The sequence below is a fragment of the Podarcis tiliguerta genome (assembly GCF_965153285.1).
Source record: "Podarcis tiliguerta genome assembly, chromosome: 14".
NCBI classification, from domain to species: Eukaryota; Metazoa; Chordata; class Lepidosauria; order Squamata; family Lacertidae; genus Podarcis; species Podarcis tiliguerta.
The window spans coordinates 47337508-47363823 of record NC_139547.1 but is presented as its reverse complement, the minus strand read 5'-3'; the positions used below and the strand labels follow the sequence as shown (position 1 = coordinate 47363823).

General features: G+C 48.3%; 2 protein-coding genes across 7 annotated transcripts in view; one reads left to right on the top strand and one right to left on the bottom strand.

Annotated features, from left to right (window-relative positions):
• Positions 1-26316, bottom strand: part of LOC310664458 (uncharacterized protein) — a 541032-nt gene that overhangs the window by 145492 nt on the left and 369224 nt on the right. The window lies entirely within an intron of this gene.
• LLGL1 (LLGL scribble cell polarity complex component 1) overlaps positions 1-26316 on the top strand; it is an 84368-nt gene that overhangs the window by 14095 nt on the left and 43957 nt on the right. For 5 of the 6 annotated variants that reach the window (XM_083413360.1, XM_083413362.1, XM_083413361.1 and 2 more), the window contains exon 2: positions 10437-10534. In XM_083413360.1, coding sequence (XP_083269486.1) covers positions 10437-10534 — 98 coding nt within the window. Of the gene's footprint in view, positions 1-9020; positions 9148-10436; positions 10535-26316 lie in introns of those variants that run through there. The other variant, XM_083413364.1, reaches the window with a different exon arrangement.

Genomic DNA, 26316 nt, shown 5'->3' with positions numbered 1-26316 from the left:
ATTATTCCATAAATCTCTTAGGCTGGTTTATATGTATTCTTTGATAATAAGTTAGCTAAGCAATTTTATATGCATTCAGGTGGAGAACCGTCTCTTCTCTACCTGGTTCAGGAGGGGGTTGCTTTTAATTGGAGATGGTAGGTATTTAACCTGGGACGTACCTCGGAAGTCAAACGGAATCCGTTCCGGAAGTCCGTTTGACTTCCAAAATGTTTGGAAACCCAAGCGCGGCTTCTGATTGGCTGCAGAAAGCCCCTGCAGCCAATCGGAAGCCCCGTCGGATGTTCAGCTTCCAAAAATCGTTTGAAAACGGGATCACTCACTTCCAGGTTTGTGGCGTTCAGAAGCCAAAACGTTCGAGAAGCTGTTCAAAAACCAAGGTACGACTGTATTTCAACACATGATCACAGAGGCGAGACTTTTATATGGAAAGGCACATCATTATCTACGATAGAGGACTGGTTGTTAAAATTATTGGACTTGGCTGAGATGGCGTTGACGTGTCTAATTAGACAAAAATCATTGTCAATATTTACTAAAGATTAGAAAGTCCTTATAGACTTTTTGTGTGAAAAAGGAAATGAACTTATGATACCTGGATTGGAGAAGATACTGGTTTATACAAAGTGGAATTGCTGGGTGCTGTATTGGGAGTTGATGTTTTGAATACTTTTCTATATATATCTGACAGACAAAGAATCAGAAGTCCCCCAACTGTTTTTCTTCTTTCTTCCCCCCCTTTCCTCCTGTTGGTTTGTGTTTTTATTTAGATTAGTTTTTTTTAAATCTTTGATTTAAAAATTGGAATATTTTCTTTACAACTTAAAATTTCTTGGTGGTGGTGGGAGAACCTGGGACCTTCTGAATTCCAAGCAGCTGCTCTTCCTTCAGGCCCCTCCACTGTTGTCCTCAAGAGTGGCAGAATGGGCATCTTGAGACCATGCCGCATATTGAGAACTGATTGAATTGGTGCCCTGTTTTTGTCTAATCACGTGTGTGTATTGTGTCCCCAATCTGGTGGATTGAAAGATCTGGACACATGCTTCTTGGAGGCTTAGAGTGGGCAGCAGGCCAGGCAGAGGGGCACTTCGCACAAGAAGGGGCAGCACAGATATTGACCTAGTGTAATAGCCACCCATGAAGCTTGTGAGTCACCAGCCGAAATGGACTCTTGCCATTTTTTTTAGCTTCACAGGAGAAGAAGCGGAATCCATTTATCTGTCGTCTCTCGCTTGGGGCACTCCCCCCTGGAGAACAATATTAGATTTCCCCACCCTATAATGCCCTCTCCAGGTGATTTGGATTGTACTAGGGCACCCTATTGGCAAAGGCTGGATTAGTTGGGGGTTTCTTACTGCCTCCGTACCTGCAGTACTGCCGGGTAAAAGCTCACAAAGGCGTAGAATACTGGTGGTTGAGAGGCATGCTTTCAACTCTGGCTGGCTGCTTCTGGTCGAGCCGTAGAGCGGCAAGAGGCAGGAGCAGTCTATCTGAGCGGTTGGAACTTTGGAGTCTTCAGCAGCTGAAGCGCCAATCTAAGACACAAAGCAATATCTGAGTTGTCCAGGTCTTATGCTTATTGGGGAACGAACACAGGGGACCATTTTGTCAAAGAAGTAGGGTGCTATGAGCTGTTTCAGTGGGGTAGAGGCCTCTCGACAGCCCCCAAAGGAGCACATGGTCCTCCCGTTTCAAAACCTGAGTCAGATAGCTCTTTGGAAGGCAAACTGCACTGCCCCCAACAGAGCAGGGTCCCATCCACACCATAGTTTTAAATCAGGGATAGGCAAACTCGGCCCTCCAGTTGTTTTGGGACTACAACGCCCATCATCCCGAGGTAATAGGACCAGTGGTCAGGGATGATGGGAGTTGTAGTCCCAAAACATCTGGAGGGCTGAGTTTGCCTATGCCTGATTTAAAACATGTTATTTCTTTTGTTTTTAAAGTAGTAATGGCTTCCCCCAAAGAACCCTGGGAACTGTAGTTTTACCCCTCCCGGTGCTATAATTCCCGGCCCCTTTAATGAACTACAGATCCTAGGGTTCTTTGGGAGAAGCTTTGACAGTTAAAGAAGTGGGACAAATGTCCTTTAGATGCATGAGGCTGGTGTGACCTAAGGAAGCAGCCATTTCTGACTGCTGGTCTTTCCTGATCCATAGGATTTTGGCTGGCTCTCCCTTGTTTGTTCAAAGCTTGCCTAGAGAAAAGCATGTCTGATATTGCCTCCTCTGCCTTCCCCTGCACCGTGATCCTCTCGTGGCGAGGGTTGGACCATCCTCTGAGGCCTTCCGCCCGGTGCCACAACCCTGGTGAGCTGACAAAACAGCCATGACTCGCCCGGTTGGCATTTGTAGCCCAGTTGCCAGGCTCTGTGTTAGAGGAGCATCTGAGAAAATAATAACAAACCCCGCTTGCAAAGATGGGTAAAGACTGAAAGAAGCACAAACAAACCACAGCTATCTCTGTTTTCCTGCGATGAACGAAGATCTCAAAGCTGTTCTGTCTGATCAGTGGGTTTTCCTTTTTGGGCAGGGGCCCTATGAACACATTCAAAACCATCCTTTCTCTCAAAGAATTCTGGGCGCTGTAGTCCACTGCCCATTTCTGGGAATAGTAAACTACAATGCCCAGAATTCTTTGCGGGAAAGAACGTGTTTTGGATGTGCTTTAAAGGGATGTTGTTGTTTAGTCGTTTAGTCGTGTCCGACTCTTCGTGACCCCATGGACCAGAGCACGCCAGGCACTCCTGTCTTCCACTGCCTCCCACAGTTTAGTCAAACTCATGCTGGTAGCTTCGAGAACACTGTCCCACCATCTCGTCCTCTGTCGTCCCCTTCTCCTTGTGCCCTCCATCTTTCCCAGCATCAGGGTCTTTTCCAGGGAGTCTTCTCTTCTCATGAGGTGGCCAAAGTCTTCAAGCCTCAGCTTCAGGATCTGTCCTTCCAGTGAGCACTCAGGGCTGATTTCCTTCAGAATGGAGAGGTTTGATCTTCTTGCAGTCCATGGAACTCTCAAGAGTCTCCTCCAGCACTATAATTCAAAAGCATCCATTCTTCGGCGATCAGCCTTCTTTATGGTCCAGCTCTCACTTCCATACATCACTAGTGGGAAAACCATAGCTTTTACTATACGGACGTTTGTTGGCAAGGTGATGTCTCTACTTTTTAAGATGCTGTCTAGGTTTAAAGGGATAGTGTGAGACAAATGCAGCCCTGTGACCTATTCATGTGATATGTGTCTATGTTTAAAGGTGCTCTTAGGTTCAGGTGAAGTGGGCCTTGGATTTCAAATGGGGGACATTCTTCTTCCCCCCTTGCGCTTCTCTCCAGCAGATGGAAAAGGGGGAGAGAGACTGTAGCTCTGCAGAACACATGCTTTGCATGCAGAATGTCCCAGGTTCAATCCCTGCAGTCTCCCCTTAGAAAGAGACTGGGCTGCAGCAGATGGGAATGATCCTGCCTCCCAATTTCCCAAAGAGCCACTGCCAGTCAGTGTAGACAAAACTAGCCTAAGTTGACATAAGCAGCTCCCTGAATCTGTTTGGACTTCCTGATTTGCCAGGATACAGCCTTTGGTAGAGAAGGTGGACTCTTTTTCTTTGCTCTTTCGTGGATGAGTTTCCAGGGGCCGTTTGCCAGCGGTGTCTGGGGCCAGAGGTAAAAAAGTGGGTGTGGCCAGATGCAAAAGTGGGCAGGGCAATGGGTGTGACTCCTCCCTTTGCACAGAAGGGTGCAATCCAGCTGTGCTTCTACACACTCACACAAGTTATCTTCCGTACAGGCAAACGAGGCATTTTCTCAGTTCAAGGACCCCCTCCTAGCCAGGCAAAGGGATAGAGGAGGGTGCAGAGCAGGGTCTGTGAGGGGGCGTGTCCTGGAGAGAGGGGGAGTGGCCTTGGGAGACCCTGGGGCCAAAGAGAGAAACCTAGGGGCCACCAGCTTCTCCACTCTTGTTTCAGAGCATCTAAGACTGTGAGCCGCTCAGCTTGGTTTCTCTGTTGGAAGCCGTATGCTGGGATTCGTAACTTGACAACCTGAGTGCTCTTGTTTCGTGCCAGTGCAGGACATTGATCTTAAGCCTGTGGCCCTTGCAACTTAAGAGAGATGAGCTGTGTTAAGTTGTGGGTGAACATATCAGACGACACAGAGATTCTTCCAACAGCTCTTTTTTATTCACAGGCCTGAACAGAACTGAACTGAAGGGTTCAGCCAGGCTGCTTATATAGAGCTCCACTACAACGCAACTGTAACCATTTTCTGTAACTATCCAATCACTGAACATCACTTTCAGTCCCTTATTTGCATATGTGGACCTGAGTGAAAACTATCTACAGTATCCCCCTGCTGGCCCAGGGTGAGAACTTCAGTACATAACAAGCTGGACGAAAGGGCAGCATCGTGCTTGACCATGGGGCGTTCTGATCCTGTGAGGCTTTAGTGCAAAGCAGGTTGTGTGCATGACTTGGAGCGATTGCAGGACACAGAGATGTGGGGCTTGCTGTGTAGGGCTGATGGGAGTTGGAGTCCAGTATCGTTTGCAGAGACGCAGGTTCCCCATCCCTGCTAGGTAGTGTGGCCTGCTTGTATAAATCTGCTTCTTGAGGAATGTGTCTGTCTTGTGTGTATGTCTATCTGCAAACGCATACACACACACACAAACAAACGTGCACACACAATGCAAAATCAGTCCCTAGTCGTCTTGTTTACAAATGCAATTTGCAGAGCTTGCAAGGCACTGTCTGGTGACCTAAGTCATAAGCTGTTTAGTTGTCTCAATTAATGGCTCTTTTTCTGCTGGTTTGGAACTGTGAGAAATGGTTGGCTGAGTGGTTTGTTAAATTATAGGTGTTGCAGTTTGCTTTTTGAAATCCCGATAATTGTATCCTGTGTTTTATTTTTAAACTGTGTCGTAATGGTGCGCAGCGTTGCCTTTGTCCTGAACGGCAGCCTGAAGATGCCCAAAGCAAAAATAAATTTGGAGGGAAGGAGGGGGCGAAAGTGTCGTAGCAATTATGGGAGCCAGAGGAGCAGCTGGACACGGCTTCCAGATTTTTGTTTCTCGCAGTCTCGTCTGAGGAGGACCTTGCTGCCTCGTGACCCCCGAAAGCAAAAGAATTGGTAGCCTGTGTAGTGTCAGGAGTAAAGGTAAAGGTAAAGGTACCCCTGCCCGTACGGGCCAGTCTTACCAGACTCTAGGGTTGTGCGCCCATCTCACTCAAGAGGCCGGGGGCCAGCGCTGTCCGCAGACACTTCCAGGTCACGTGGCCAGCGTGACAAGCTGCATCTGGCGAGCCAGCGCAGCACACGGAAACGCCGTTTACCTTCCCGCTAGTAAGCGGTCCCTATTTATCTACTTGCACCCGAGGGTGCTTTCGAACTGCTAGGTTGGCAGGCGCTGGGATCGAGCGGCGGGAGCGCACCCCGTCGCGGGGATTTGAACCGCCGACCTTTCGATCGGCAAGTCCTAGGCGCTGAGGCTTTTACCCACAGCGCCACCCGCGTCCCTTCAGCGTCAGGAGACCTGGGTTCAAATCCTTACTCTGCCATTGGGCTCGTCACCCTTTTTCTCTCTCTAATTCGCAGGGTTGTGGTGCTTTAAAAAATATTATTACCAATGTTCATTCAATTTATATACCGTCCTTCCTCCCAAAGGAGCCTAGCGCAGCAAACACATAATTAAAACAACATCATCGAAAACATTCCGAAAGCAATCTAACATTCTAATTGCGTTATTTCAGCCAATGATTTCAAGGTACGGAGGGAACAGGTGACAAGCACTTTGTGGCATGCTGAGCTCCTTGGGGGCAGAGGAGGATAAAAATCAATGCAGTCTTTTATGCTCATTTCCCTTAATCCTGATTTCCTTGATCACACGTTTTTGAATTGCCTTTGTGTTCAGTTCTTCACTTTGTTATGGCAAATGCGGCCCCACAGAGCCCTCTTTTCTGGCCCCAAGGACTCTAGCCAGGCCACGCCCCTTCAGCATGTGTGTTTCTGTCCTTGTGCGTTTTTTGGGCGTCTGGGATGTGTCTTTATTTATTTATTTCACAAGATTTATACACTGATTGATTGTAAAAACCAAACAAAACTTCGAAGTGGTTTACAATGAGCTAAAGCAGGGAAATCAAGGAAAACGCACACCCCTGCTTTAATACATACAAAAGTTAAAATACTAAAACAGATTAAAATTACCTCAGCTTCTGAATCATCTGGGCATCACAGAATTGTAGAGTTGGGACCCTGAGGGTCATCCAGTCCAACCCCCTGCAATGCAGGAATCTTTTGCCCAGCGTGGGGCTCATACCCACAACCTTGAGAATAAGAGCCTCGTGCTGTGCACAGAGATAGGCTTGTCGGGGGGCGGGGAATGTTTTTAACAGGCTCCGTAAAGCGTACAGTGGAGGTGCCTGCCTTATGTCAATGGGCAGGGAGTTCCAAAGTGCAGACGCCCAAGTTCTTACAAAGGTGGAATGGGTGTTATGTGGCGCTTATAGTAGTTCCAATTCCACCAGTCGAAGTGGTCGAGTGGGCACCTGTGGGGTAAGGTGATCTTGTAGGTAAACCGGTCCCAAATTTGTGAAGCTCTGATCTGCTTGAGCTCTGAACATGGAACCCTAGAACTGTCATTTTGGGGGGCACCTCAAGGGCCATGTAGTCCAACCCTCTGCAGGAATCACATGCCTCTTGCTTGCCTGGATAGAGGGTAGAGCAGGGGTCAGCAAACTTTTTCATCAGGGAGCCAGTCCACTGTCCCTGAGACCTTGTGGTGGGCCGGACTATATTTGGGGGGGGGGGGGAGAACGAATTCCTGTGCCCCACTAATAACCCAGAGATGCATTTTAAATAAAAGGACACATTCTACTCATGTAAAAACGTGCTGATTCCCGCTCCGTCCGCAGGCTGGATTTAGAAGGCGATTGGGCCGGATCCGGCCCTCAGGCCTTAGTTTACCTACCCATGGGATAGAGTGTAAAGTGGTATCTCGGGTTACATACGCTTCAGGTTACAGACACCACTAACCCAGAGATAGTACTTCGGGTTAAAAACTTCAGGATGAGAACAGAAATCGTGCTCTGGCGGCGTGGCAGCAGCAGAAAGCCCCATTAGCTAAAGTGGTGCTTCAGGTTAAGAACAGTTTCAGGTTAAGAACGGACCTCTGGAATGAATTAAGTACGTAACCAGAGCACTGTATCTCTCTGTGCGTATAGAAGCTAGACCAGGCATCGGCAAACTTGGCCCTCCAGATGTTTTGGGACTACAGCTCCCATCATCCCTAGCTAACAGGACCAGTGGTCAGGGATGATGGGAGTTGTAGTCCCAAAACATCTGGAGGGCCAAGTTTGCCTATGCCTGAGCTAGCCTATTGTACAAAGGGAAAGCTAGCATTCATTGCTCCGGCCCCACCCACCACTCGCACGTGGCCCCCAGAAGGCCATGCGGCCCTCTAGCTGAAAATGATTCCTTGCCCGCTTCTCCGTGAGCCAAGTCGGTGTGATTCTGCGGTTCTACCTGGGTGGAGAATGTGAAACATAAGCTTTGGTCAACCTCTTTGTTCTGGCTCCCTTTTTTCCGGGTGGAAGAAAATGCAAGCCCCTCTTTGTTTTGCAAGTTGGCAGGTGTCCAGCATGGCCTCCCCGTTGCCCCGGGATCATTCCTTTGCTCAGCTCCTAAATGCTAGACCTTTCTGCAACCTAGCCAGGGCCATGTTGGATTTCTCTTTTCTGCCGCCTCCAGCTTTTGCGCCGTGGGGAGAGGCCTCCTTGTCAGGGCACCCTGGCTTCATTTTCTGTGTGGTCTGCTATGGGGGCCGAGCAAGGAGAGGAAACTGGAAACTCAACTGCTCGATAGCCTTTATATATATATATATATATATATATATGCAGATTCTTTCTCTCCCTGCCTTCCTCTCTCCTCTGACTGTTCGCTCGCTTTGACCCCTGAGCCCGAGAGACGCAAAGCTGGAATTGGCTGAAAAGATTCATTTGTCTGTCGGGTCCAAGGAAGGGAGAAAAATAATAACGCAGCCCTTGGCTGAAAACATTCTCTGGGGAGATGAGGAAGGAGTGGCTGCTTTGCGCCGAGCTCTCGGCCAATTTTTATATATTTTAAAAATATTAATCTGTTCCTCCTTTCTGGCCGCCCTCGAGCGTCTCCTCCCAGGAGCCCGGATAAAAGTTGGAGTGGGCCTTCCCACCTGCATTGCGTAGGCTGGCTTGGCTCTCCTTAACCTGCTCGAACCCAGCTCTTGGCTGCTAAAGGGAGCCCACCAAAGCGGCTGAGATGGGGCCTGAGGGACAAAGGAAGCTGCCTTGGTGCTGAGGCCATCTCCGTGCCGTATACAGTGGTACCTCAGGTTACATACGCTTCAGGTTACATATGCTTCAGGTTACAGACTCCGCTAACCCAGAAATAGTGCTTCAGGTTAAGAACTGTGCTTCAGGATGAGAACAGAAATTGCGCGGCGGCACAGCAGCAGCGGGAGGCTCCATTAGCTAAAGTGGTGCTTCAGGTTAAGAACAGTTTCAGGTTAAGAGCGGACCTCTGGAACAAATTAAGTACGTAACCAGAGGTACCACAGCGAACGGCAACTACTCTCTAGCGGGATCTTTCCAAACCATCAGTGGTACCTCAGGTTACATGCGCTTCAGGTTACATATGCTTCAGGTTACAGACTCCGCTAACCCAGAAATAGTGCTTCAGGTTAAGAACTTTGCTTCAGGATAAGAACAGAACCACACGGCGGTGGCACAGTGGCAGTGGGGGGCCCCATTAGCTAAAGTGGTGCTTCAGGTTAAGAACAGTTTCAGGTTAAGAACGGACCTCCGGAACGAATTAAGTACTTAACCTGAGGTACCACTGTACTTTTGAAATACCACAGTGTTAAAAAGGCATGGCTTCCCCCAAAGGATTCTGGGAAATGTGGTTTGTTAAGGGTGCTGAGAGTTGACCCTTATTGCCCTCACGCAGAAGACCGTTCCCAGAATTCCCCGGGAAGAGGGGCTGACTGTTAAAACCACTCTGAGTTTCCCAGGGAATTCTGGGAACGGTCGCTCCATGAGGGGAATAGGGGTCTCCTAAACAAGCCCATAGCCCTTAACAAATGGCCGTACCCAATATTTTCTGAGGGGAGGCATAAGGGCCTAAAGTGGTATGATGATGCTTTTAAGTATATCGTGCAGATAGGGCTATAGGCAGAGCCATAATAATAATAATAATAATAATAATAATAATTGCACTCCGCCCATCCAACTGGGTTGCAGCTACTCTGGGCGATTATACAAACACTGGCCTGGCCTAGGCCACATTTGGATGGAGGATAGAAAAGGGTCTGTGAGTGTGTCTTAAAACTAGCCTACTCTACAATAGTCTCATTTGCATGTGTTTCCCCACCCACTTTTGTCTCTGGCTCCACCCACCACTGGTCTGCAGCCCCTGGAAAGGTTGCCTTTGAACAAGAGGTGGCCCTTGGACTGATGAATCTGCTCCTGTGATTGGGCTCTTCTGCATGTCTTCGGAGCATGCACAGAGTGATGGGATCTGTATGGGCCCAGATATCGCCTTTCTTGAGATGAACAAGAGGATTCTGCAGATTACCTTTGCGATATGCAGTGTTTCTGTGGCAGGGGAACTCTCTCTGTGTGTAACACATACGTATATAAACTTCTAATTTTTGCTTCTTGTTCTGCGTTCTAATTGTGGAATAGCAAGATTTGGAAGGGACCCCAGGGCCATCTAGTCTCGACCTTCTGCAATACAATTTATATACAAAATATAAAAATCCTGAAGCAATACATGAATTAATTTGGAGGAGAAACTTGTGGCAGAGAGTCACAGTTAATAGCCATCAAGGGGGGTGGGAATTACTGGATTCAAATGTATAATACATTATAATTCTCAATATTGAGAATTCACTGTGGTTCCCTGACTCTCCGTGACAAGTTTCCCCGCCAAATTAATTGGTGTATCGCTTCATAAGTTTTATATTTCATATATGAACTGCGTTGCAGAGGGTTGCACTAGAAATCGGTGTTTCCTGACCTTTGGTCTTCAGCTGTTTTTTTGGACTACAACTTCCATCATCCTTAGCAAGACCAGTGGTCAGGGATGATGGGAATTGTAGTCCGAAAACAGCTGGAGACCAGAGGCTGGGAAACACGGGGTTGGACGACGGTTGGGTTCCTTCCAGTTCTACTATTCTGTAATGCCATAAATTGTAATGTCCTTTGGCTGCCTGCAATAAAGTTGATTGGGTCGACAGTGAGAATTTCAAGAAACAAGCATATGCAGCGTTTTTCGTTTAATCTGTAGGCATGCGTTCTTGCTCTGGAGCCCCGCCAGCTTCTCCATTCTGGAAGAGATTCCTATTGAGCCCTTTGCTACACGCCCCTCGCCGACCGTGGTATAACTAAAACATATTTTTCTCCTCTCCCCTTCTAGACTGTGGAGCATGGATTCCCCAACCAGCCCAGCTCCTTGGCCTTCGACCCCAAGCTACGAATCATGGCCATTGGCACCAAATCGGGAGCGGTGAAAATGTATCCTTTTTGCTTTGGCCTGGGCATCCCTTCCATGACACCAGAGGAAGGGGAAGGTAAGGGTTAACTTGCATCTACAAAGCTTCCCAGTTGTCCTCCTTTGCACCCCAAGTGTGCAGCTGGATTGTGCCCTTGAAGCATGATAACGCCTTTTGCTTGTCTGGGTGGAGGACTGAGATGGTGTGTGTGTGTATGTGCTCAGAATCTGACCTACTGCCCTCTTTCCCTCCCCATCCCTTCCTTACCCTTTCCCGACCCAGTTTTCCCTTCTGTTGTTATTTCATTATTTGCATCGATGTTTGCATCCTGTTTTGAAACTAAAGTGCCTCCTCAAGATACATAAACCTAATTTGGTTTGGTTACATTTTTTGGGGGAACTTTCTGTTTCTGTGTTTTCGAAAACAATGCCAAAACAACGGAACTGACCTGCTGAACAAAGGTAAAATATGCATCGGTTGCTCTGCCTGCTTTTTAAAAATTAATCTGTTCCTCCCCACCCTCAATCGCATGCTCCCAGAAGCCCGGATAAAAGTTGGAGAGGGCCTTCGCACCTGCATTGTGTGGGCCGGCTTGGCTCTCTTTAAACTGCTCAAACCCTGGTCTTGGCCGCTAAAGGGAGCCCCCTAAGTGGCCGGGGGGGGGGGGGGGCTGAAATGGGGCCTGAGGGACAAAGGAAGCTGCTGCATGTTTAAAACACCACAACTTTTAGAAGGCATGGCTTCCCCCAAAGGATTCTGGGAAATGCGGTTTTTTAAGGGTGCTGAGAGTTGACACTTATTCCCCTCATGGAAAGACTATTCCCAGAATTCCCTGGGAAGAGGGGCTGACTGTTAAACCACTCTGAGATTTCCAGGGAATTCTGGGAACGGTCGCTCCGTGAGGGGAATAGGGGTCTCCTAAAGAACCCCAACAAGGACGCGGGTGGCGCTGTGGGTAAAACCTCAGCGCCTAGGACTTGCCGATCGCATGGTCGGCGGTTCGAATCCCTGCGGCGGGGTGCGCTCCCATCGCTCGGTCCCAGCGCCTGCCAACCTAGCAGTTCGAAAGCACCCCCGGGTGCAAGTAGATAAATAGGGACCGCTTACTAGCGGGAAGGTAAATGGCGTTTCCGTGTGCTGCGCTGGCTCGCCAGAGCAGCTTTGTCACGCTGGCCACGTGACCCGGAAGTGTCTGCGGACAGCGCTGGCTCCCGGCCTATAGAGTGAGATGAGCGCACAACCCTAGAGTCTGTCAAGACTGGCCCGTATGGGCAGGGGTACCTTTACCTAAACAACCCCAACACCCTCAAAAAATGGCAGTTCCCAATATTTTCTGAGAGGAGCCATAAGAGCCTAATGTGGTATGATTATACTTGTAAGTATATTGTGCAGATGGGGCCATAGACAGAGCAATAATAATAATAATAATAATAATAATAATAATAATAATAATAATTATTTTATTTGCACTCTGCCCATCTGACTGGGTTGCAGCCACCACTCTGGACAGCTATGCAAACACTGGCCTGGCCTAGGCTTTAGCTTCTGGCACCACCCATTTCTGGCATGTGGCCCCTGGAGCTTTTCCCGGAAGGGAATGTGGGCTCTGCATTAAAAAAAAAGGCTCCCCATTCTTGGCCTTCCTATTACCTGCCCTTTACCCTGAGGTCCCAGGTTGCAGTAATTAAAAAAAAACAGGTTAAAAACAGTGTTTAAAACAACTTGCAATCACAGGAATAAGGCAGGTCCTAAAATATCCCCCTCAGGTGTCCAAAGCCAGAGTGAAAAGGTGTGTTTTCAGCATTTTCCAGAAGCTGTATACTGAAGGTGTCAGGTGCAGCTTTGTGGGGAGGGAGATTCACAACTTAGGGGCTGCCACAGAAAATGCCCTCTCTGCCTGGACCACCCACCCCTTGGCTTCTGAGGGCGGAGGAACTACCTCTGCTGATCTCGATGCCTGAGTGGGTCTTTAGTGAGAAGGCGTTTTTTCCAGGTATCTGGGGCCTGCATTGTTTAGGGCAGGGGTGCCCAAACTTTTTTCAAAGAGCGCCTTCTTTTAGGATTTTACTCCAGGAGATAGACTGCCACAGGGACTGTATTAAACCGACCAGCGGGCCGAATTAGGCCCCCGACTAGTTTAGGGCTATAAAGCCAGCTAACCGAGTAACTAATCCCTGAGATGCAAAAATGCCGCTTTGAGCAGAGTTCAGATGTTGTGTGTGGCCAGGGCTCAGGGTTGCAAAGATTTGGCACATTGGTTTAGAGCTGCAGATGCAGAGTGATTTAAGCCAGATATTGGAACTTTACAGCTCTCTAGACCTTTGTATATTTTACAGCAAGTGAGAAGTCCTGGGCCAGCTCTTGCCTTACCGTTCTTGCTAGTGATCTTTTTTTTGGGGGGGGGGAGGGCTGCTCAACAGGAGGTGGGTAGGGCAGTTCCATACTGCAGGCACCCCTCTGAAAAATGTTCCTTGGCTCCCATCAGCCCCAGCCAGCAAGGCCAGTCCTTGGCGATGATGGAAGTTGTAGTTACGCAGCATTTGAGGAGCTGCAGGTTCCTCTACCCTGATCAAAGCATTTGTTTCCTAAAAACTGCGGACCCAAGTGCGATAGCTTCTAGGTTCCCATGAAAGCCCCTCATGGTTTATAGGAAAAGAAGCATGGGCTCTTAGCTAGTGGGTTTCAAGTTCAATATTCACAATCCTCCTTACGACCCTGCATGGTAGGCAGGTAAACAGAGGAGAGGTTTGGACTGGGTTCACAGCTTGCTCTTGGGCGTCAAGTTTTAGAAGGACGACAGCAGACCATTTGCAACGACTCAGGGTTGCTCATCTGCGGAGTTCTTGGCAGTTGCCCCGAGATCTGCCAGGGACTTCCTAAACCTAAACCTCAACGTGCAAGGCTTGGTTTCCTTGCTGCAGGTGCTGGTGGCCTTGACATAGGCTGATGGCAAAGCTTTTGTACCAAGGGAGGCCCAGTGTTCAATTCTCAGCGTCACTGGCAAAAAGAATCAGATTGGAAGTGATGGGAGAGACTTTTTCTGCCTGAGGCAATGGAGACCGTTTGCAGCTCAGAGTAGACTTCACTGGGCCAGGCGAACAAAGAGTGTGAATCAGTGATGGGTTTCTTTCTTTCACTTGAGATGTGCAGAGCCCTGATGATGCTCAACTGTCAGAGATGTTGTTGCCTCTTCTGCATCCCTCCTTCCATCAAATCTCACCCCCCCACACACAAATGAGAGAGAGAGAGAGAGAGACAGAGAGAGAGAGAGAGAGAGAGATGTATGTGGTATTCAGGAACCTTCCTATTCTCGGAATATAACAAATCCATAAGGCAGGGAGATGTTTTGCAATTCTGCTTAACTCTGTGTGGAATTCATTGCAATGCTAAGGAGGTCGTTCCATCAGCACAAGAGTTTCTGCTTGTTCAATGAGGCCAGCTCCCCTCTCCTCCTGACCCCATGCCGTTCTGAGAGGTTCACCCCTCCAGAGCAGATTTGCGGGGAGGGAAAACGCCGTGGCGTTAGTGGGAGTCCTTTGGCTGGCTTCTGTTAGCAGAATGAGGTAGTTGAATCTGGCCCTTTGTGTCAGGATTTCCCCAGAGCACTGGCCTTCAGCTGGTGGGTCAGGACTCACTTGTGAGTTGTGGCCTGATCCGAGGTTGGGTTCCACCAGGACCACTACCACCAGGAAAATACGTTGTAAGAAACTAAGAAAAGTGCATGTTTGGGTTAAAAGTGGTTCCTGTGTTTTTGGAAAGGGTTGACAATACCTGCTCATCACAAAGTGAGAAACAGATCCTTTCATTGTCTCCACCTTTGCATGTTTGGAACTCGGGGTTTGGGGCTGTGTATTGATCAATCCACCTTACTTTTGGTGTTGTGTTTGTTCCTCCATTGAAGCCAATGGAAAACCCACCTGCTCTTCTTCTGCCTGTAACTTCAGTGTTTTCAGTCCCATATGGCATACAGTTTTCAGGCATGTTCCTATCCCTCTAACCCCGGACATCAGACATGCCGATTTTCAAGTTTTCTGTGTTTTTTGTTTTTTTAAAAGAGGCAATTAAAAAAACATAAAAGTTTCCTGCATTCCTTTTCCTCCTTCGTCTTCCCTGCTTGTAGCTGTGACGTTGCACCGGCTAATGAGGAAGAGCGCCACCTCTGAGGGGCGTGTGCCCCAGACAGGATGATGGAGTTGGCGCAACAGGTGTAATCCTCGTGGCATCTCCTCTTTGGCCTTCCTAAATTGCAGGTGGAGGTTTAAATTACGGGGTCAGGGCTTGGGAGCCACCTGTTTGTGTCAACCACCTGTTTTTGTCATTCCCGGGGCAGGCAGGGAGTAGCATGGAAGTTTTCTTGCTTTGCTGCTGCTGGCTTCTGTGGGGGAGAGGATGAAAGAGAAGCTTTTTTCCTTTTCATCACCTTCCCTGGAGGTGCAGAGGCAGGCAACGCCCATGGGACAGCTTGGGTGTCATCGCTGGGTGCAAGGGAATTTAGAGGGAGGAAAGTCACAAGGGGACTGCATTCTCCTAGTTTTTGAGTCTTCTCTGCCAACCAGAAAGTGTCCGAGCCTCAGTTAAGGTGCCAGTTTTGATCCGTACAAATGGATTGGGATTTGGTAAGGCTGGAGGAGAATTCATGCTTTAAGAAAACAGGCTTTACCCCGCACCTTGTGGACTAATGCATGGCAGGAAAGTAATTGGTCCTCTTTCGTTGTGCGTACTTGGCCAAATTGTGTGGTAGCTTTCTTGGCACGTGCCTGCAAAACGTGCTGTGATGCGTTGAAAGATGCCCGCCTTTAGGATGAAGTAGACTTAGGAATGTGAACAGAGCAGAAAGGAAAGCTAACAGGCAGTCAAGTTCCTGGTTCTGGTTTTGCCGCCCTCCAAGGAAACCTGAGCAGTTGCTCCTGCTATTCTTAGGGAGTGCTCGTTTTTTTTCTAACTCTTGTGTTTTGATTTTTAAGTTCCTGTTGTGAACTGAGGTGGAGAGCTGGGGTGCAGAGTTGGAAGGGCAATTCTGGACCCCTCAACTGGTGTCAAACGCAGTTGATGATTTGGATTTGGGTGTGTGTGTGTTTTGTTTGAAGTTGCAAAAAAGGGCCGGGAAGCCTTAACTTGGTGCAAAGCAAGGAGCAACACCCCCCCCCCCACTTTCCAATAAGGGTCTTCCCCTGCCCTTTTGGAAGGAATCTGAATAGATGCCCTTTTTTTCGGAGGGCTGGCTGCAGGAATCTTGGCTTCTAAAACAGGCTCTTTTAAAGCCTCGGCACTGGCATCGCTGCTAAGATGTGCCGTCTCCATGGAGTTCAGAAGCTCAGGAATAGAATGCAGGGGAACATTCTCCCTTCTCTCTGTTTTTCTCTCCCCCCCCCCCCAAAGCTTCTGTCTTATTTGCTCTTGCACCCCACGTTCTCCTCTTCCCGTCTCCAGGAAGGGCTCAGAATTGTCAATATGTTAAAAAAAAGAAATAAAACACAACATGCATATTTAAAATGCACGGTTTTTAGCACATCCCCCCCCCCCAAGTAAAAAGTTGAGGCGTGACAGTAAAAATTAAATATCGGCGTGGAAGCTAGTAATCCAGTCTGGTGATAGCAGCCAGACTAGCTGACCCATTGCACCACATCACCTCTAAGATGATTCCTGTATTTCCGGGGCTGGACTAGATGACTCTTGGGGGGCTCCTTCCAACTCTTATCATTCAATGAACTATAGGTGTGTGTGTGTTTTTTTGTCTCTGTGTGTGTATTTTTTTTTTATGATAATATTTATTAGAAGTTTAATAATTACAGGAGAAAAAGAGAAAAAGAAAGACAACAAAAAACATCGAAAAATTTAACAATCAATACATCAAAAGTAAAAAGAAAAACAGAGAAAAAACAGTGCATTAAAGCAACAACAACAACAAAAATTTAAAAACACATCCAATGTTTCCATATCCTTACTTTTCATTTACTTGTTTCATCGACCTCCTCACACCTCCCTTTTTTGTATTCTAGTTCATAGCTATTTCAGCAAATCCTTTCCATCTTTCTCAATTTTTTTGCTCTATAATTAATCTTAACACAATCTAACTTTAAATTTTCCACTTTGGCCCATTGCCAATCAGTTTTCACTTAATTCCTTATAATGTTTCTGCTAAAACCATATAACTTCATTCCAGCATTCTTCTAACATTCATTAATTTTGCAATATTTCTGTAAATATACTCTGAATTTTTTCCAGTCTTCTTCCACCATGTGTGTATTTTAATGACTTCCATTGGGTTTTTTTAAAAACTGCTGCAGTTCAGATGTACAGACCTCGTTGGGAAGTGGGGGACACAGACGTTCTTTCCAGGCAGAAATGTGGTGCTTTCTGAACAGCAGAATTTGGGGCGTCCAACTTTTTTTTGCGGTTCTTTGTGGTCGCAGCCCCCTGTCGCTTGGCTTTCTCTCTCCTCTCCTTCCCCCCCACCCTGCCCTTTCTGGGTCTGTAGTTGTGCTGGAAGGGCTCAGCCATGCTGGCTTCAGTTCAGGACATGTGTGAGTTGGGAAGACAATGGGGGAAATGGGCTTAAGAACAGAGGATAAAAGTTCTCAAGTAAGTTGGGCTGGGGGGGCGAGGAGGGGGAAGTTCTCCACATCCCAGCCAGGCCAGGGGAGGAAGCAGCTGAAGGGGTAAAAATAAAAGCCGACCCCGGTGCCTAAAGGGAGTCTTCCTCTCCTCCGGAGAGGTCTTGGTAGGGAATTGCTCTTCCCAGGGATGGCTGCCAAGGAGAGCTGGTGGGAAGGTCGAATGCTGCAAAGCACCCCCACAACCCATAAAAAATAAAAAAAATTCCTGGTGGTGGTTGGCTGCTGATGCTGCCTTGGCAAAGACTGAATACACACACAATCTCTCTCCTTTCTCTCTCTCTCTCTCTCTCTCTCGCTTTTACTCTGCTAAAGAGATGAACATTTGTGGCCAAATTTCTGAACAGGCAGGAAACTTTCCCTGGTTTCCATCTTGTGTTACCCGTTGCTGAATACTGTATTAGATTGATTTCTCTGCAGGTAAGGTGGTAAGGGACGCAGGTAAGGGACGCGGGTGGCGCTGTGGGTTAAACCACAGAGCCTAGGACTTGCTGATCAGAAGGTCGGTGGTTCGAATCCCCGTGACGGGGTGAGATCCCGTTGGTCGGTCCCAGCTCCTGCCAATCTAGCCGCTTCTGGCAAACCAGAGCAGCGCATGGAAACGCCGTTTACCTTCCCTCCGGAGCGGTACCTATTTATCTACTTGCACTTTGACGTGCTTTCGAACTGCTAGGTTGGCAGGAGCTGGGACCAAACAACGGGAGCTCACCCTGTCGTGGGGAATCAAACCGCCGACCTTCCAATCAGCAAGCCCTAGGCTCTGTGGTTTAGACCACAGCGCCACCCGCATCCCAAGCTGGGAGTTAGGAGGCTCCAATACCACTCCCAGAGCTACAATTCCCAGAATTCCCTGTGAAGAGGAATTGATTATTAATCCGCTCTGGGAATTGTAGCGCCGTGAGGGGAAAATGGTGTGTGTGTGTGGGGGGGGAGGTTGGCTCACAGCACCCTTAACAGGCTACAACTCCCAGAATTCTCTGGGGAAAGCCATGGCTGTTTAAAGTGGTATCATAGTGGTCTGAATGTGGCCTCCCTCTCCCTCCCTCCTTGGTCTGTCAACATAGAATTGTAGAGTTTGAAGGGAGGACACGGGAGTCATCTAGCCCAACCCCCTGACATGGGGCTCGAACCCACGACCCTGAGATTAAGAGTCTCATGCTCTCTGTCCCGCCTGGGTCAGTTACAAGGCAGAATGTCGGTCAGCCGACTTGTATCCCTCACCCAGGCCTAATGCAAGTTCCCCACTTCTCGCCCCTTGATCATACCCAGGTATGCATGGTTCCAGGCTTGGTTGCCAAGCACCTAGTTCTGCACCCTATCCTAATGGATTATTGACTATAATCACATATTGCTTTAATTGGGCTTTGCTTAATTGCATCTCGCAGATATTGCGAGGATGCGGGTGCAGGCAGCCCAGCGCTTTCAGGGGATGAACCCGCCACCGTCACCCCTCTTCTGACCTCAAGAGTTGAGCTGGATAAGCGGGGGTTTTCTATCCCGCCCTTTGGGGGGGTGCTGGGTTAACGGGCTACAGCACGGTATAACTTTTAGATGCCCCAGCAAACCAATAAATGTGTGTGACCGACTTTATTGAGGTTGCCTGAACCCAGGCTTGCAATCTCTCTGAGGCGCATGCTTGTAGTCCTTTATAAAAGTCATTTTTAATGGTTGATTTGCGTTGGGTCGGATTATTACATTGTGATCTGTGTTCCATGTCTTGTTCCGTCTTCAACTTGTCAGTGTACCTTGTGCATGGCAATACAGGAAGGCGAACGAAAAGGGGAATTAAAAATTAAATGAACATTAAGGAAGGGAATTGAGAAAATTCCAGATGTCCTTGTGGGGGAACAGAATGGGGATAATCTGATTTTCCAATCATTTTTCCTTTGGATGGTTGTCAGGTGAGCTCCTGGAAGAGGGCCTCTCAGGAAGAACAACAGCCCTAGCACTTTCCCCCTTCATGAGGACTAGAAGCTTGGTCTTTGTCGATATGTAAGATTTAAGACAGCCGAGATTCTTGGGATTCTCTGGAGGTTAACTCCATTAACATTCTCAAAACGTTTGCAGGCCTCTTGGATCAGACACACAGGCGTTCAGTAGAATGTGAAATTCAGGCCTGGAGGACTCTGCGAGCCTGTTGATTTATCAAAATTAGCTTTTAATCTCTGGAAGCATCAACTTCTATTCTTTCACAATAAAACCAAACTCCGACCCTACAGTTTACTGCAGTGACGGGTCAAATAAAAATGCCCCCTGTCACCTCCTGTAAAATAAAAATAAAAAATCCTCTGCCTTCAGGGCTTTTTTTTTTTTAAAAAAAGTTCACCCCCAAAAATAAAATTAAGCGGGCCACTTTTCCTGGTATCGGGTCAATGAAGCGTCTCTTCTTATGAATGGGGAGCCTGTCTTGTGTCTGTTACTGGTGGCTGCAGTGCAGGAATCTGGCCAGTTGGTCAGCGCTGCCCGCCTCCCCTCCTTCGACGCAGCCCCCCCTCCTTGCCAGCCGCACATAGCCAGAGGTCTAGGGAGCCGGAAGTGGGGGGGTGATGGCTAAAAGGTCTTTGGTTGGCGTGGATGCCTGTTGGCTGGATTTTGGAAGCCGCTGTTGCTGGGAGCCCCTGGCTTGGCAAGAATTTGAGGGGGCGTCTTGACGTGTAGAGCAGGGTGTAGGGGCAGAGGGGCTTGCGCTGGAGGCGAAACAGCCAAAGGAAGAAGGGTGACGCATATTCATTTTCCCTCCGGAGAGCTGAGCTCAGTCCAAGGGCCGGATTCCCTCCTGGGCAAGCTTTCGGAGGGCCACATGGTCAAAAGGGGTGGAGCAAGCGTACTTCAATTTTTTTGCTTTCGTATAGTAGGGTAGTTTCTACGCCCCACTCTGCCATCCATTCGGGCAAGCAGATCTGAACTCCTCATGCTCAAAAGCATATTTTCGGACCAGTATACCTGAAGGAGCGTCTCCACCTCCATCGTTCTGCCCGGACACTGAGGTCCAGTGCCGAGGGCCTTCTGGTGGTTCCCTCGCTACGAGAAGCCAAGATACAGGGAACCAGGAAGAGGGCCTTCTCGGTAGTGGCACCTGCCCTGTGGAACGCCCTACCACCAGATGTCAAAGAGAAAAATAACTACCAAACTTTTAGAAGACATCTGAAGGCAGCCCTGTTTAGAGAAGCTTTTAAACTTTAATAGGTTATTGTATTTTAGTGTTCTGTTGGAAGCCGCCCAGAGTGGCTGGGGAAACGCAGCCAGATGGGCGGGGCATAAATAAATTATTATTATTATTATTATTATTATTATGAACCCTCTCTGAAGAAACCTGCAAAAATTAAGTTTCGCCCCCTAAAATGACACGCCCTAGGGGTGCAATGCACTCGCACGGCCTGTTTTGTGGGAGCTCCTGCCTGTAGATTTCTCTGTGTCTCAGTTCATGGTATTGTCACTTTGAGTTGCTTGCTGCTGTTCCTTAGCTCACAAACTTGTCATTTTGGGGTCACCGTGAGGACCTCATCTGCCTCCAGCGCTGTCTGCCTAGGTCTGCTGCAAGATGATGGGCTGAGTGGGTTTTTTGCACGCATGGTTGAAGCCCAGAAGCCATGGCGGTGCCAGGGTCCACCTGCATGATGCAATCAAAGCACCGTCACACCACCTGGCTTTCCCCCAAAGACCTCTGGGAGCTGTAGTTTGCTAAGGGAGAGACTTCTTGTGCCCTCGCAGGGCTACAGTTCCCAGAGTTCCCTGGGAAAGAGGGACACAATTGTTAAACCGCTCTGGGAATTGTAGCTCTGCGAGGGGTGCAGAGTCTTCTAATGACTCTCAGCACCCTGGACAAAAGTATAGTTTCTGGGATTCTTTGGGGGAATCCACGGCTGCTTTAAGGGGTGATGACACTGCTGTGAATGTATGATGCACATGGACCTTGGACAGTGTTAGAAATTAGTCAGGCGCCAGGCACATTTTGCCCCTGGCTTCCGACCACTTGCGACCAAGTGAGGATGCCTGGGCGCCAGAATGGTGCCTGACATCTCCACGATCTGGAGCTCCTTGGATCTAGACTGTTTTCACACACTAATACCCCATCCTGTAGGATTCTATCTGTTGCGCTGTATTTTTATCGGCAAAATTGGGATGAATTTCAGGAACCAACGTGTGCAGCCTGAGCAGCAACAGTAGCTGTTAAGAAAAAGAGTTAGGAATAGGCCAATATATACAGTGGTGCCCCGCAAGACAAATGCCTCGGAAGACGAAAAACTCGCAAGACGAAAGAGTTTTCTGTTTTCTGAGTTGCTTCGCAAGACGGATTTCCCTATGGGCTTGCTTCGCAAGACGAAACATCTTGCGCCTTTTTTTTTTAAACCGCCAAGGCATTCCTATGGGAAACCGTCAATACACATTGGTGCTTCGCAAGACGAAAAAACTCGTAGGACGAAAAAACTTGCAGAACGAATTAATTTCGTCTTGCGGGGCACCACTTTATGTGGGTCAAGTGACTCTTCTTCCTTTAAGTTCAAAATTCTTGACCTAGCTCAAGGTTGTCATCTGCACTAGCCAGATGCTTAACTGAGAAACAATCACTGTCAGTCCATCATTTGAAAAATAAAACTTTAGAGCTGTCTTGCCCCAAAATGGCAACTAGATGTTTCATTTTGGCGACTGCAACCTTTAAGCTTAAGGAGCCATTTGGTGCCTAGGTTATATATCTTGAGTTTCTAAACACTGACCACAGATGGTGACAGATTTCCAATGTCTCCAACTGAGAACATTTTTTCTTCTTCTTCAGACTTGTTCCCATTTAGCTCAGGGATGGAGAATTCTGTGGCCCTTGAGAAGTTGTTGAACTACACCTGCCATCGTCCCTTCCAATTGGCTATGCTGGGCTGGGGCTGCTGGGAGTTGGAGCCCAACAACGTTTTCGAGGGCCACTGGGTGTCCGCAACCCTGCTTTAGCTGGAAAGCCAAGGATTCCCAGTTTGGCGCAGTGCCTAGATTCTGCCATTGAGTTCTGGCTCCTCTTCATATTAAAAAGCCAATAACACCACAAGAGTTGTTTTTAAAGAGCAGCTTTTGCTAACTCAGTACATCATCAGACTTCAGTTAGCTGCAAAAGAAGAAAAATACAAAATGAAATAAAAAACCACTTGTGCCTTTGATTGTGCACCACTGTGGTTGCAACGGGGAAGGAGGGGGAAGTTGATTGGCAGGAAAGATCAGCCGGTAAAGTGCTAAGTATCAGAAGGATGGCTTTGTGTGTTTCTTTGCTGTGGTGGGACTTGTGATTTGTGAAGGCGTAGATCTGCCAGCAATGATAAGCTTTGTACTTGAGTTGCTCTGCTTCTGGATGCAGGCTTGGGCTCCTGTGTATCGATGGGTTCCCCCAACTCGCCCCCAAAACGTACGTAGCATCATAGAATTTCAGGTTCATAGTCCAACCCCCTGCAATTCAGGAATCTCAGCTAAAGCTTCCATAACAAATGGCCAGCCAACCTCTGCTTAACCCCCCCCAAAACCTTCTGATGTTGTCCGTTCCACTGTCAAACAGCTCTTTCCCTCAGAAGGTTCTTCCTAAGGTTTAGTTGGAGTCTTGTAACTTGAAGCCATTGGTTTGAGTCCTACCCTCCAGAGCAGGAGAAAATGAGCTTGTTCCACCTCCCACATGACAGCCCTTGAGATATTTGAAGATGGCTATCCTATCTCCTCTCCGGCTTCTCTTATCCAGACTAAACATACCAGGCTCCTTCGACCGTTCCTCATAAGGCTTGGTTTCCAGACCCTGGATCCTCTTGGCCACCCTCCTCCGCATACGTTCTTAGATCTTTCAGCCTAACCTACCTCGCAGGGTCGTAAGGAGGATAAAGCAAAACACACTGTGGGTGCATGCACAGCTCCTTGGAGGAGAGGCAGGAGATAGATGTTAACACGGGCCAAACGCCCAGTAATAAATTAAGTTAGTTGTATGCTGCGTTCTTTGATCTTTGCAAATAAAGCTTCTTTCCAGCGTCTGAGATGTGAGGATGTGCCTGACAGTTTTGGACAGATGTGCTTGACTGTTGTGGACTCTCCTTCCTTCGAGGTTTCTAAGGAGAGGTTGGATGGCCGTCTGCCATGGATGCTTTAGCTGAGATTCCTGCATTGCAGCGCGTTGGACTAGATGACCCTCAGGGGTCCCTTCCAACTCTACAATTCTGCGATCATATCTGATCCAAGGTCCTCCAACAAGCTTCATGGCTCAGAAATCACTACATTTTAGCTGCCTTCCTCGGGTGGTGGGTGGTTGGGTGCAGGGTGCTCGTTCTGTTTGACGTCTGATTCAAGCAGCAGCTGGCCCTGCGCCTGTCTATTTAAATACAGATCTTAAAATGGCTATATTCCAGTGGAAAAAAGCACACAGATATGCAACTATTTTTACAGACCTGCTGTCGTGTGCAGTTAGAGAAACCTCCTGTCCCAGAGCACAATGCAAGCTCCCTGTGCCTCCCTTCCTTAAAATACACATTGTGTTTACATAGGAAGGCTGTCATTGCGGAACCACAATCCTATAGATAGCAAAGGGCCATCATAGCCCCCCCTTTTCCCCCCTATGGGGATGTGGCTTGGAATCACCTCTTGCAACTCTCTGTCTTCTCCTTACCTTATTAAAGGTAAAGGGACTCCTGACCATTAGGTCCAGTTGTGGCCGACTGGGGTTGCGGCGCTCATCTCACTTTATTGGCCGAGGGAGCCGCCATACAGCTTCCAGGTCATGTGGCCAGCATGACTAAGCTGCTTCTGGCGAACCAGAGCAGCGCACAGAAACGCCGTTTACCTTCCCGCCGGAGCAGTACCTATTTATCTACTTGCACTTTGACGTGCTTTCGAACTGCTAGGTTGGCAGGAGCAGGGACCAAGCAACGGGAGCTCACCCCGTCGCGGGGATTCGAACCGTCAACCTTCTGATCGGCAAGTCCTAGGCTCTGTGGTTTAACCCACAGCGCCACCTGCATCCCCCTTACCTTATATGGGGAACCCAAAATGTAAAGCAGCCTCACATATCCCTCCCATTCAGAAACTTTGGGGAGTATTGCAATGCAAGAGATGGCATACACACAAACCCTTGGCCAGGGGTGTAAGAGGACTTCCTGTTGCGATTTCCTGGAAAGCAACCTTGAATTAATTTTGGAGATGCTGCTCTCGCTCTCGAGGGCCGTCTCCCAAAAGCTGGAAACGCAGGGGAGTCGGGTCGGAGAGCAGGAGCAAGCTATGTCGGAGCGCTGGCTCCAGCAGCCCCCCCCCCCCCACTGCAATCAATACCACTCTGCTCGCAGAGGCATGACACCAGTGCGTGAAAGCTTGCACAGCAAGATTTCTGCATTTCGCAACAAGGTCACAGCTGCCCAGGGGAGATGAGAGGGAAATTGGCAAGAGGACGATGACACCCTCAAACAGTCCTGCCAACAGATTCATTTGCCTGCCCTGGATGGGGTTGCACACACATGCAGGCGCACAAAGACCCGAAGCAGGTTTGCAATAGGGCTGGGGGATATATATATATACATACAGTGGTACCTTGGGTTACAGACGCTTCAGGTTACATATGCGTCGGGTTACAGACTCCGCTAACCCAGAAATAGTACCTCGGGTTAAGAACTTTGCTTCAGGATAATTGTGCTCCGGCGGCGCGGCAGCAGCAAGAGGCCCCATTAGCTAAAGTGGTGCTTCAGGTCAAGAACAGTTTCAGGTTAAGAACGGACCTCCAGAACGAATTAAGCTCTTAACCCAAGGTACCACTGTATATAGAAATATTGTCTGAAAGTGAACTTTGTATCGTGATATCGGTTTCATCATTTTGGACCTGGGAATATACTGCGAATCGTGATGTGTGTTCTGATGCTCCACAGCAGGGGTTAGGAAACTCGGGGCCCTCCAAACCTCTCTTTGTGGCCCTTGTGAGTCTCCCAGTCCACATGCATGCTCACCATCCCAACTGCATGCCCTCCGTGAATGCTTTGGACCAGCCACAATGTTCCCTTGAGCTGCACTGATGCCTTGTGCCTGCCCGGGTGAAGGATGGAGAAACAATTGTATGTGTGTGTAGATACCGCACAGTTTTGCTTGGCTGGCATGTAGCCTGTTAAAGTACAAAGTGGTTTTTTTGTTTTTGTAGCTCCGCCCACTTTTGCCTCTGGCCCCACCCACCACCGGCATGTGCCCCCCCCCCCAGGTCACCAACAGGAAATGTGGGCTTTGAGCTTCCCTGCCGCTGCCATAGAATAAGCCCGGCTCTGCCATTGCCCTCTGGACATCTGGCCTCCCAGGTGCTGCTGCTGCTTCCCAGCCTCCATTCATTCCCTTTGGAAGCCAGCGCTCTTGTCCTTGCCCTGCTGGAATGAATGGAGATGGCAAAGCTGTGAATCCCATCCATTGTCTTGTGTTCTTTGTGTGGCTTTTCTGTGTGTGTGTGTGTGTGTGTGTGGAGAGACAGACTAGGGAAGCATAGAAAGTGCATTCCTGAAACGACATGCATTAGATGTTTGAAAATTTAGCCAGCCCTTTCTCTCAAAAAAAAGGAAGAGAAAAAGAAAGCAAGTTTTTTTAAATAAAAAAATAGTACTATTTTGTCTCTCTTTTTTGCATCCGGATGTAGGACTTGTGAAGAGTTCAGTTTCAGAAGCAGTCACCTACCAGGTCGACTGTGGAGAACCTTTTTCAACATCTTCAACCATAAAAGCCAAACTCGTTTATGAAAGAATAGTTTGGGGTTTTGTTTTGTTTTTAAAAAAGCAACGTATCTGGAAAAAACCAAAAGAATAGAGATAAAAGGAATGTACTTCCATAACCCTTTCTTAACTACCATTGTTCATACGATTTAATATGAACACTGCATGGAAATTTATGGCTGTAATTTAAAATTACAGTTTTTGTGCTGTTCTGCCAAATGGAAGGGAAAGGTGAAAAAATACCATTCAGCAGGGAACTCTTTTCAGATCTAGGGGCTGCGTCAATCTATCTCAATACAGTGGTACCTCTGGTTACATATGCTTCAGGTTACATACGCTTCAGGTTACAGACTCCACTAACCCAGAAATAGTGCTTCAGGTTAAGAACTGTGCTTCAGGATGAGAACAGAAATCGCGCTCCGGCAGCACAGCAGCAGCGGGAGGCTCCATTAGCTAAAGTGGTGCTTCAGGTTAAGAACAGTTTCAGGTTAAGAGCGGACCTC